General features: G+C 34.9%; 2 protein-coding genes across 2 annotated transcripts in view; one reads left to right on the top strand and one right to left on the bottom strand.

Moving 5' to 3' along the window:
- LOC106867619 (b(0,+)-type amino acid transporter 1) overlaps positions 1-1,889 on the bottom strand; it is a 72,556-nt gene extending 70,667 nt beyond the window's left edge. The window contains exon 1 of the mRNA XM_052966542.1: positions 932-1,889. The gene's annotated coding sequence lies outside the window, so the exon portion shown is untranslated. The remainder of the gene's footprint in view (positions 1-931) is intronic.
- An 8,737-nt stretch (positions 1,890-10,626) lies between these two features.
- LOC106883023 (T-complex protein 1 subunit epsilon) overlaps positions 10,627-13,404 on the top strand; it is a 13,194-nt gene continuing 10,416 nt past the window's right edge. The window contains exon 1 of the mRNA XM_014933883.2: positions 10,627-10,762. Coding sequence (XP_014789369.1) covers positions 10,658-10,762 — 105 coding nt within the window. The 5' untranslated portion in view covers positions 10,627-10,657. The remainder of the gene's footprint in view (positions 10,763-13,404) is intronic.

Raw genomic sequence — 13,404 nt, 5'->3', positions numbered from 1 at the left:
ATTAGAGCAGCATAGCTTGCATGAAGCTGTTTTTTTAAACCAAAAACAATGCAAGCTGTAAGAAATAATACAAGTTGATGGTTTGTGCTTTTACCTTATATTTCAGCATTATGTGGTTAGGACCCCTTCTCCAGGAAATCCTCAGAGAAATGGTGTTGTGGGATGACTTACAATAGAGAGCTGAAAAGTTCCAGCCTTTAAGGGTATCATGAAAGACTTGGCTGAGGGTCCAACCTTCCAAGTTCTTTTAGAGGGCTTAGAAAAACTGAAGGACTGCTGCAATAAGTGTGTGAAGCTGAGAGGGGAATATATTGAATAAAATCATAATTAACTGAACCTTCTGTATTTTCTTTTACCCAAAGCCAAGAACTTTTCTGCACTTACTCATAAGATATGGCTGTGTGGTTAAGAAGTCCACTTAGCAACCACATGGTTTTGGGTTCAATCTCACTGCAGAGAACTTTGGGCAGATGTCTTCTACTACAGCCCCGGGGACCAATGCCTTATGAGTGAATTTGGTAGAGGGAAATCATATGAAAGTCTATTGTATAGGTTTGTGTGTGTGTTAAATCATCTGTGCTTCTCTGCACCATCATCACTCAACAACCAGCATTGGTTTATTTACATCACTGGAACTTGGAGAGCAATAGAATAAGTACCAAACTTTAAGTGTTACAGTTGATTAGTTTGATTAAACCTTTCAAGGTGATGTCCCAGTATGGCCACAGTGCAATGACTAAAACAAGTAAAAAGTAACCTATATATATATATACATATGGATATATATACACACACACACGTACATGCATACATTCACACATATACAAAGACAGACAGGAAAAGAGAAGAAAGAGAAGAAACATGTCTGACAGATATATGTGATAGTTTAGAACGACATATATCTGTAGTACCTCACTCTTTATACACCTACCTTTAAAAGCAATGAAAACACTTTCACTACTGCCCCAACAGTAATAATTTAGTAGGTAACTGCTATGATCTCCTAAATTTGCTTCTCTTGGCTCACAAATTCCAATAAAACCTCTACTCCACGTAAACACAACAGCCAAGATGTTATTTTCTGGGTCGAGACAACATACTTGATATTAATGTCTGGGTCATCAATTCAAAGTCTTAGATACTATTCTTTTGATTAGTAACCCAGTATTTGTTATTTTGAAATGTTCAGATAATGAAAACCTCCATAATAATCTAATGGAAAACCTATTTCAGTGTCCCAATTATTGATGCATTAAGTTGAGTTTCTTGAAAAAATAATAGTAAATGATTTTTTCATTTGCAAGACATTCTGTAAAGTCTGCCATCTGAATCCAATAGGTGACATTTCTGTGAGCAAAAATGGGAAAAACACTCATTACATGGAGTAAAGTGTTTGTTTTATCAAAAGTTGAAGTTTCTTGAATCATAACCCGGTTGCAAAATTGGCGAAGGAAAGTATATGCAATCATATCTGAAATGCATCAAGATATCTACATTATCAATACATTGAGATTTGATTGGCTGCTAGAAAAGTCTAATCCAAAAGAGTCATATTTTTATCAGTTCATTATATTATCATTATTGATAATTTTCCATCTGTTTTCTATGCCAACATCGGCTGGATGGGTTGTCACTATCCATGTCAGTTCTAATTCAGAGTTATTACCCTCCTATATTGATCAGAGGATCGTGTATTGCTTGTACATTATATTTTTGGCATGATTTTTTTATTGCTGGATGCCTTACTTAATGCTAACCACTTAATGCTTTTACTTAACTCATGTAACGGTGGTCTACATAAAATTGGCAATTAATAATATATAGTTGACCAGATATATTTGGTTATAGAGGGAGCTTTTGACACATTCATTTTTCATGAGTGATAATAACAAAGCAATGGTGTGAGGAATTAACTGTTATGAATGCAGTAGCAGGAAATATGTTTAAAACTGAGAATTAGTTTGGGTGTGTGAGATGATTAATTGGTTGATCAAGTCTACAAAAATTTCTTGTATAAGACAGATACAAATTAACTAATATAGATGACAGCAGTTTGACTGCTGGACAAAGAAAGCAAATTATTATAACCTAATATAAATTAAATATCATAACCTAGGAACCTTAAAAAAATCCATTTTATCCACAACACACACATACACTTTTTGTAACAAAATATGCAAAATCATACTGTTACTTGGTATTACATTTATTTGAGACTGTGAGGCAATTTATGCAGAATATTTGCCATGTTCAATATACTTTAGTCAAGATTTTCTCTCCATGTTTGTAGATAGTTCAAGACTAGAATAACTTACATTTCTCAATTGACAAATAATATGTACACCAACAACTTGTTGAGGTGTATGGTTTGGAATCAACGTAACTACTGTTACATATATTCTGAGGTATTAATAGAGTTCATCCTGAACCATGGATGTTTAAGTTGAAAACTATATACAATTTGTACTCTGTAACAAATTCTAGCATTTGCAATTTGTTATATAATGAAACTAGGTTGCTCATGTTCTGAATAAACTAAAAAAAAAAGTTTCTGTTTTACAGTGTTCTTTCTCTTTCACTTACACAATGCTGTGATAAGAGTTGTCTCCCTTGCACTGAATTTCTATTACTATACTTTTCTCACGGCTTAAATAATGTGCGCGCGCGTGTGGGTGGGTGTAAATGTATAGCTGTATAGATATAAAGGAAATCATTGGCTCTTCGATAAACTTAAGATATTGCAATAGCTGCACGCACAAGTTCAGATATACCTTTGGTTACAAAAGTATGAGTGTATGTAGTTTGTAACCGTCAGTCTGCTTCACACTTCCTATCTCTTTCTTTTTCTCGTTCTCTCTTTCTCATTCCCACTTTCTTCATTAACAGACATAAGACAAATGCACACCTGGTAGCTAGTTGAATTAGGAATAACAAACAAATCTCCTTCAGTTCACAAACTACTCCGATCTCTCTATATAGTTATACATATAAGAATGGGGCAAGTGTCTTCCACTTATAGTTCCAGGCTGACCAAAGCCTTATGAATGGATTTGGTAGATGGAATCTGAAAAAAGCTCATTGTGTGTGTATGTATATATATATATATATATATATATATATATAGAGAGAGAGAGAGAGAGAGAGAGAGAGAGAGAGAGAGAGAGAGAGAAAAGGGACAAATAGACGAAAAATTGGGTAAAAACATAGTGGAAAGAAAAGGAAGATAAAAACATGATACAAGAAACATTCACAGCTGACTTTCTTATCAGTTGGTATCCGAGACGTCTTAGTGGTTTCACACTATTTAAACCAAGACCATTGTTATCTAATGGAAGCACCAGAGCATAGAGCTACAGGAAAAAGCTGGCAAATATGTGTGAGGACTGGACAAAATAACATTACTTGTACAATAAGAAATAATGATAAGATGTAACAGACAAGGAATGGTACATACAAAATAGAAAATTACTTACAGTTGTACAATAAGCAAAAGGAATAATTATATGTATGCAGTACTAAAACAATACAATACAAACAGAAAAGGCCTTTTCAGCTATCAAAACAGACATAGTGAGACACACACATAAAGTATAGGGTTTTCAGGCAAAATTTGACAATATTTTTTTTTTGTCTGCTTTTTTTCAAGAACACCTTGAGTATTGGCAAACAGTTAATGGCATTAGAGAGCATAAAGATGAAAGCTGTAGTTGGGAAAAAGTTAAATGATATGGAAGGCTGGAAGCTATCTAAATATTGGAAAAGAGTTACTTGTAGTTATGATTTGTGCCAGATATCAAAATGCCAATATTATGAGTGCTGCTAAATCCTCTGTGAACATTGTAAAGGCTGTAAGACATGATGTGGACAGTTGCAATGGCGACTACAAAACAGGAAAGGACACAGCAGGTATTCTGTGTCCATGTGCCAGAATTTGTCCCCTATCTTTGAACAAGGACTTGGGTTCAGTTCAGATGGCTATGTGAAGCTGCTCAAAACTGTGGTCAAACCATGGCTGGAGAGAGTTGGTGCTAGAAGGCCATATGTGTGACAGCTAAATCCAGCTCCTCATCATACCTCTGGAAAGAAGTGGAAGTGGTTATCGGAGAATTTCTATGACTTCACTAGCCCAATTTCTGGCCTCCTAATTCCTCTGACAGCAATTCCATGGATTACTATATGTGGGGTACAGTTGAGAAAGACACCAAGGCTAAATTGGTGGCCAAAATCAACTAGTTTCAGTAAACTGTTGTCTCCAAGCCATTATCTAGTTGATGTTTTTTATATTTTTGAAAATACTTTTAATTTTGGATGGGATATTGTTTTCTTTTCCTTTTATGCAAACTGTCGAATTTGGCCCAAACACCATGTTGCAGGTGTATGTGCATGTGTGTGTATTACTGTCTTCTTGCCTTGATATCATGTAATGGTTGTAAATATTACAGTTATGTAAGCAGCATGCATCATTTCCAATCTTCCATGAGAGCATGTCTGGTCATGGTGAAAAATTACTCTATTTGGGAAGAGCATCCAGTCACAGAAATTCTATCTCAACAAACTTCCATCTGACCCATGCAAGCACGGAAAAGTGAAAGCTAAGAATGCTGATAATGATGACAGTGCTGAAAGGCACAGGATGGAGGAGGTAAAATATCATGTTCATGCCTTTTTCAAGTATATCAGCAACATAAGAAAAGGGAAATGATTTCGTTAATGAAAACTGTATAGTACTTTCAGTTTCACAAGATTTTTATGTGTAATCGCTATATTTAGTTCAATAATGTTTTACCATAATTACTATTTATTTCAAAGTGAATTGAATTTATTCATTTAAAAAAAAAGGATATATATTTTAATCAATATCTAGATATATGAAAGATATTTTGAGAAAAGCATGTATATCTCATTGTTCCACTTCTAGAGAAACATTCTTCTTTAAATCAATGCTCGCAAAAAATTCTGGTACCATTTGACAATTTTGATACCAACTTGCCTGAAACCACTCCTGGTTCTATGGCACAAACTTTGTGTTTTAAATAATCTACATGAAAATCTTCCATGAAAAATTTATATTAATTTGTTCTAAAAACTAGATTAATGACAAAATTATTTTACTAAATTCTTCATTATTTTAAGAATTAACTGAAATAAAGGCAGGATATTTCAACAGAAATATGGTTATGAAAGGTTTATAGTTTCATATATTGATCTCTTAACCCACTAAAATGCTACAATCTATTGGGAATATTTGTTAGAACCATCATGTGTCCCTAGACTTGTAAGAAATTCAAAGAACAATTAACTCCGTTGCTAAATGAAACAATCATTCTTCCTTTGGACAAAGAGTAGGCAGCATGACATCTATATTCCCAGGCATGTATTTTCTTAGTGGAATCATTTTATTTGTTTTACATCCCTTTTTTCAAGCTAACATCAGTTGGACAAATATTCATAATTGAACTATTATATTACAGCTGGATACCCTTTCTGTTGCTAATTCTTACATGTTTTTCAAATAAGGGGTTTTTCCTTAATTCTCTTACCTTCAAAAGCTACAGAACAGTTTGTTAGCAGCAAATATCAACATAACAATCATTACTCTTGTTCAAACAGCTTCATGCAAGAACACGGAATATAATCATTAACACAGACACATATATATATACACAGACACATACACACACACACACACACACACACATATATATATACTTACATACATACATACATATAAAAATCATATATTTTAATAAAAGTTTTGACTATATAAAAAAGACAAAATCTCTATAGTTTATAAATAAATTCATGCATTTTAATCCACACATTGTCAGCAGTATTTAGATTCATAATGTTTCTGTTTTTTGTTTTTTTTATTCCATGACTTAGAACAATATAAAATCTCTGTCATTCCGTTTCATATGATCCACAAATCTAGAAGGAAAAGAAGAAAGAAATTATAATCTTTACAAGGTATATCAGTTTCAAATTTTGGCCTGAGGCCAGCAGAGCTTCAAAAGAGTGGGTAAGTCAATTAAATCAACCCTAGTGTTCAACTGGTACTTATTTTATGAAAAGATGAAAAGCAAAGTCGAAAATTTTGTACTCAAAATGTAACAATGGCTGAAATGCCACTAAGCATTTTGCCCAGTGTGCTAATAATTCTGCCAACTCACCATCTTATTTTAGAAGGTATATTAAAATTTGTTTTTAATTAAAATTATTTGAATATGCTTTAACATGAATGGATTCTCCGACTTAATGCTCCTATACGTGGCATCATGTGGGGGTTCAGTTATCAGGCCTCTCCACCCACAAAACAACAATAAAACATTTTCCTTACCCTACCCCAACAAACCAAACTACATCTCGCCTCTTCTCATGCACTATGTTTATGCTTGTCTCTTGCTCCCCAATCCTGTCCTCCACCCCCTCCATATACCCAGGTTTTACCAGTCACTGCATTCCCCCCCCCCACTCTTTGCATTCATGTGAAGTCTCTACTCTCTACTTATGTACCTACCATTTATATTCTAACCTCATATCTTGAAGATATGTCCTTCCACTTTGCCACCACTGATCTCTCCTTTGCTCTACTCTACCATCCCACTTATATTCTGATTCCCCATTCCTTGTGAGGATACCCTGGCATTTCACCACCATCTCACTCCTGCTTTCTTCCCTTCTCTTGCTCTCTCCATCAGACTGGTTAACCATGTATCTCCTCTACAGCAACACACCTGTTCCTGGCCACAATCTTGATCACTCTCTCTCTCTCTAACCATGTATCTCCTCTACAGCAAAACACCTGTTTCTGTCTCTCTGTCACACTGTAATCTTTCACCATATGGCAGAAGATTTCCTCCTCCAATGCTCCATCCCCTCTCAAAGGATCTTTGTCTTGTAAGTTACTTGGTGACCCTACCAGTGCTGGTGCTACTTAAAAAGCATCCAGTCCACAATTGTAAAGTGGTTGGCATTTGGAAGGGCATCCAACTGTAAAAAAAAAACATGTCAAAACTGACCTCGCTTGTGCTGGTGCCATGTAAAAAGCACTCAGTCCACTCTGTGGAGTGGTTGGTGTTAGGAAGGGCATCCTTCCATAAAAACCATGTCAAAACAGACAGTGAAGCATGTTATAGTCTTCTGCCTAGCCAGCTCCTGTTAAACAGTCAACCCATGCCAACATGGAAAGTGGATGATAATGATACACACACACACATGGTGTGAGTGCATGCATATATAACAGATTTCTTCCAGTTTTCTTTACCTATTCCACTCACAAGTATTTAATGCATTCTTATTAATGTTGTACTTAGTAGAAATGATGGAAAGATATTTTGGATATATCTGTAGTTTCAGTTCAATCATGCATAAACAGGTCTGAATCTCTTCTGAGTCACTTAAAGAAGAATATAATTTGTCAGTAGCAAAACAATATTTACTCACCTTGTCATTTCATTTTGAATGATTGGCCATCTTTCAATATATGTCCATGAGGGTTTCTGACTCATTGTGAAATGTTCTTTGTAATGCCATCCAAGTTCTTGAGAAGTTGTATTGGGTTGCAAATACATTTCAGTTGGCCCTATAGTGCATGAATTAATAAACAATGATTTCAGTTAATTACTAAAAATGTATACTATGAAGCAAACTAGTTTAGTTGATTAAATTAAGACTATTTACTTGTACATATTTTAGTGACCCCAGTGGGATGAAAAAGAAAGAGGTAGAGCATATATACAAGTAAATACCTGTAAAACCCACTGTTTTTTTTTTATTTTTGCATTAAGTGTTTCTAACATAGGTTCAGGGTTGGGTGATTAAATGGACTTGATTAGTACTTTATTTTATTCACTCCTGAAAGGATGAAAGGGAAAGGTGGCCTCAGCGGGATTTGAACTCAGAAGACACAGAGTCACAAGAAATGCAAGTTATTTTGTTAAATGCTCTAATGTGTCACTCCATCACCCTAATTGTTGCATTAACTTGTTTCTAATTTAGGCACTAAATCAGCACTTCTGAGGGGAGGAGGTTAGATCAATCCCAGTACCTGACTGATACTTTGTTTTATTGGCCCTGAAAGGTTGAAAAACAAATTTACCTCAGTAGGATTTGGACTCAGAATGTAAAGAGCAGAACCAAACTCCACAAGGCATTTTTGTCTGATTGTTTAATAATAAAATGATTGTTTAATGACAAAATGAAATGTAGACAGTAATTGTCAATTACAATACTTCTTTTTTTCTTATCTTTAATTATTTAATCAGAGGAAGAAGAGTAACATCACAACCCTTTTCAGGATTTCCAAGATTGACTAGAAGTGAGAAAATTATCCTTGTTGCTAGGTGTTTGCTGTTGGTTGAGGCTGTGTATGAATTAGTTAACACTGTCCAAGCATTTAGATATGATTTATTAACATGATACAAGTCATATGAAGTTGATCATGAATTACAAATATACATGTAGAGTCAACATGATGAAAGAAATATAATACAACAAGCAAGTAACTGGATATCAAAAGCTTAGCACAGGGATTGGATTAAACAGAGGAACATATAAAGGCATTGCTTCGTGTCTACCATCACATACTGCATATCTGGATGACCATGTAGTTGTTATAACAACTTGGTGAGATTGGAGGTAATCATTCTAGGCTGATGTCTACAACACTCTGTGAATTGGTGCTCGAAACAAACTCTGTTTATAAGCTTATTACGGAGAACAACTCTGGAGAAACTATCATGTGAAGATCAGCCATTGATTGGCTGATAACTTGGCTTCACACATGAAAGACTCTTAACTCGAAGTCCATAATTGTGATGACCCAGGTTCAAGTCTGCTATATCCTCGTATCAGAGACCTGTCTTGAATGCTTGCAACAGAATGGACTCTGCTGAAGTACCCAATGGCCAGATCACAGATTAACACTACCACCAAGAACAGGCACAGCTCCTTTGATGAACTTTAACACAGCTTTCTGTCTTCCAAACTTGACTTACAAGGCGTTGATCAAGTTAAACATATTGATTTAAACACTTGTTTAAGGTGGTGCACAATGAAGTCAAACTTTAAACCACAGAGTTATTATGCAAAATTTTGAACTGCCCAGCTATATTTGCAAATATTCTTATTAATGAGTCTAAATGTCAATAATTTACCAAACTAAAAATCACCTAATATAACATTTTTTTTTTTTGGCAAATGAAAACAGTGTGAAATAAAGTGAATAAATCCTTAAGTTATTAAGTTTCTAATTCTTTCAAAGACTTTATGAATTTTAAAGAGAACATATTTAATAAAAAGGTAGCACCTTAAATGGATAATCATGTGGTATCATCATCATCATCGTTTAACGTCCGCTTTCCATGCTAGCATGGGTTGGACGATTTGACTGAGGACTGGTGAAACCAGATGGCTACACCAGGCTCCAATCTGATTTGGCAGAGTTTCTACAGCTGGATGCCCTTCCTAACGCCAACCACTCAGAGAGTGTAGTGGGTGCTTTTACGTGCCACCGGCACGAAGGCCAGTCAGGCGGTACTGGCAACGGCCCCGCTCAAAATGGTGTATTTTATGTGCCACCCGCACATATATTGTATTTATTGCAGGTTAATCAATAACTGAACTGTTATGAAATTTACATGCTGAATTAGTTACGTCCAACCAAGGCCAGATTTAAGACACATAGAAGCCCTAAGCACTTAGAGCATTTTGATTCCCCCATATATATGTAATTCAAAATATAAACAATAATAAACCATAAAATAAATTTTTATTTTTCAAAATGAAACAAAACAATATGCCGGAAAAGAATGTTTATTTTTGTATACTTCCACTTTATTTATATTTGAAAAGTTTTCTTCTACTTGTTTTTAATTGCAAAGTCTTTGATCAGATCCTCAAAATTAATCTTACATGACACATCTGCTTCCATACTTAGTAGACATAAGGCATCCCGAATATTATTTTAGCAAATTTAAAGTGAATTCTTTTGTGCCATAAACCATTTCTGTTTCCTTTGATGCCCTAAACACGTACTAATTTTGCTTAATGGTTAATCTAGCGCTGCGTCCAACAAACAATGAGTAGCTTCCATGTAGTCGCTCGACCTACTTATAATAACAATTAAATCTCCTTCGATTTGCACCCACTGTCTGAGAAAAAAAGGCGTTGGACCGCAAAAAAAAAAAAAAAGAGAAAAGGACACATTGAATAAGGCCATACTAGATATCTGAGAAAGATTAAATGAAAAAAGGAGGGGATGATCATGGCTATAATGTCCTCACAGATATACTTAATCTGAGCTAATAACAAAACGAAAAAGAAGAGATTTAGGAATAAAATGACTATTTTAAGAGAAAAACATATTGCTTTTTCGACCAACCTTTAACATTTCTCACATGTTTTATTTTAAGTCTTTTTAACTCATTAAATGAACCATGGTGTTCAAGATTAGAAGACGAATACATTTTGTTCACACTAATATTTTTATTACGTTGCCAAGACACTGTTTACAGGAGACGAACCTAGCGAGATTCTCGTTACTGACGAGATTCCCGTTGCTTACTCGCACTCTGTATTGATCATCTTTCTCCATTGTTATCCATTATTTATTCATCGACTGTAATCTTATTGCATCTCCGGCTTTATCCTCTTCAAAATGTCCGCAATGGGATCATTAGCATTTGATGAGTATGGGAGACCATTTATCATCATTAAAGATCAAGAGACCAAGAGCCGACTTACCGGCATTGATGCTCACAAGGTAATTCTTTCTACAGTCATATGTCGCATGATGCGATAGCATGCTGTTTTTTTCTTTCTTTCATTATTACTGACTTGCTTATTTTCGTTTTATAATAATTTATACAAACAAAACTATTAATCTGTTATCCTTGCATAAAATTCCAATTTAAAAATATTTGTTGGGAATTGTCGAGTAATTTAGTGAATTAAATGTCTTTTCATTGAATGTTCTAGAAGTCTCTCTCTCTCTCACTTAAGTTACAAACCATTTATAATTGGTTTAGACATTTTATTGTTACCCTTTTAAATTCTTTATTTCAGCCCCACCTAAAATAATAAAGTAGAATATTTTGTTTTAATTAACTGACAAATAACAATTTGGGCATTAAAAAAAAAAAACAAAGAAAACAAAATGAAATGTCTAAGAAAGTATTTTTTATGAAAATTTTGTTATATTTTGAATCAAATTAATTTTTTGGAAATATATATATTCTTTATGTAGTTTCTCTGTATATAGATATTTTCACTATGTATTGACTCATCTGACTCATCACGAATGGCATAGATGCTGTCTTTTCTGAAAATATTCGATCAAGCTATTCACTGAAAAAAGATGCTTATATGAAAATCAGGACTAGATGTAATTAAATAAATTACCAGCTCGTTTACGATAGAATTGTTGAAGAAATTAAATTTTTGTCCAGGCCTCTTCATTACAAGCTGTATTGTTTAGCTCTAAGTAAATTTCGGTCGAGCAGACGTTCCAACCATGACCATACCATATTTTTTTTCAGGGCGGAGGTGTGGGATAGATCGCTAACAAGTTTGATTTTCTCCCTTTTAACTGGGATTTTTCAATTTCTTTTTTTTTTTTTTTTTTTTTTTTTTTTTTTTTTTTGCAACGCAACCCTTTTTTAATTTATAGATGTTATCTGAAAGAAGAATTTAACTGCTACTTTCCATCCTATGACAAGATAGCTTTGCTGCACAGTTTGATTTGGTCGAAGTTCTTTTACGCTCTGGTCGATTTATTTGTTAAATTGAATGAAATTTTTAACTCATCACGAAGTCTTGTCAGGTCGCGGTTTCAAAGCGACGAAAATATTTTGACACAAATTAAATTTAACATCAAATTATTTATCGAAAGAATGCCTCTTGATATCGATAGACTATTTGTAGTACTATGATACTCTTTTTAAAATCATGAAAAGAAAATCCTGCTACTAGAGCAGTAATGTGAAGAACTTTGAGGACAGCAAAAAACGTTATTCTACAGCAGCTTATACGGTTCTGTTAAAATAATTAGTTATTCGAAAGATTTTCATTTTCAGTTGTGATACTACTTTTGTAGGGAACACATTTTCTAGAGCAATCTAGAGTCCGCCTATGACAATATATAATTTATAATTCCTCATCTTGTTAAAATATTTGTTAGGTACTACTAAAGCAGCGCGGACCCGAACGCGCAGTCGCGCGTCCGCGCTAGCTAGTCGTGAGTGGTCGATCCTAACCCTAACCCTAACCCTAAACACGTATTCATTTGCACACGCGGGTTAGGGTTAGGGATAGGGGGTACTACTAAAGCAGCGCGGACCCGAACGCGCAGTCGCACGTCCGCGCTAGCTAGTCGTGAGTGGTCGATCCTAACCTGCGTGTGCAAATGAATACGTGTTTAGGGTTAGGGTTAGGATCGACCACTCAAGACTAGCTAGCGCGGACGGGTCCGCGCTGCTTTAGTAGTACCTATTTGTTACAGAACGACATAAAAAAACTACTAGTTGTTTTTGTACTTATAATGCTCGAGTTCTAAGGCAACTGCATAGAGAAAACTTGTGAAAGTGTTGCCATTTTTGAGGTCTGTTGCGAGAAGTTGGGTGTGAATAAACCAGATAAAATTGCTGAGAGAAATTCCAAGTTAAGAAGCTTTGCTTGAAAACTGTAAGGTTGTTCATTTTGAATTTTTTATCTTTTGTAATTTGGAACTTGTTGATTACATAAGACAAATTTGAAATGAATGTTCACTAAAACCCTGCAAATCATTAAAGAAATTTGACTTGATAGAAGGTTTGTAACTAAGGTGATAGAAAATAAGTGGAAATTTTACACTTCATTTGGTGCAACTAAGCACATGCAAGATAAAAGTATTGATAAGTTGGTAAAATGTAGCCATTATAGTCATAAACTAAGAAAGGCAATAATGGAGTAAAAGCTGTAGATTTTGAATCTTTTCTGACACAGCTGCATCTGGGTTTTTTGGTTAATGCACCTGTCCAACCCATGCCAATGAAGAAGAAAACAGTCGTAGTGTTTGATTTGAAGAGTGTTGCTTTTATCTTTTGCTGAGGACATATGTAAGCTTGTAAGGAATGAAGCCAGTATGCTCCGCTGGATGTGTAATGTCAGTGTGCATACACGACAAAGTGTAAGCACCTTGAGAGAAAAGTTGGACTTAAGAAGCATCAGATGTGGTGTGCAAGAGAGACGACTGCGTTGGTATGGACATATGGTGCAAATGGATGAGGACAGCTGTATGAAAAAGTGTCACATCCTAGCAGTTGAGAGAATCTGTGGAAGAGGTAGACCCATGAAGACCTGGGATGAGGTGGTGAAGCACGACCTTTGGAAATATGCTGTGCTTGAGAAGACCCGGCAAGCCAAGTG

This window comes from Octopus bimaculoides, chromosome 3, assembly GCF_001194135.2.
Source record: "Octopus bimaculoides isolate UCB-OBI-ISO-001 chromosome 3, ASM119413v2, whole genome shotgun sequence".
In the NCBI taxonomy this organism is placed as follows: Eukaryota; Metazoa; Mollusca; class Cephalopoda; order Octopoda; family Octopodidae; genus Octopus; species Octopus bimaculoides.
This window is presented reverse-complemented; position numbering and strand designations above follow the sequence as displayed.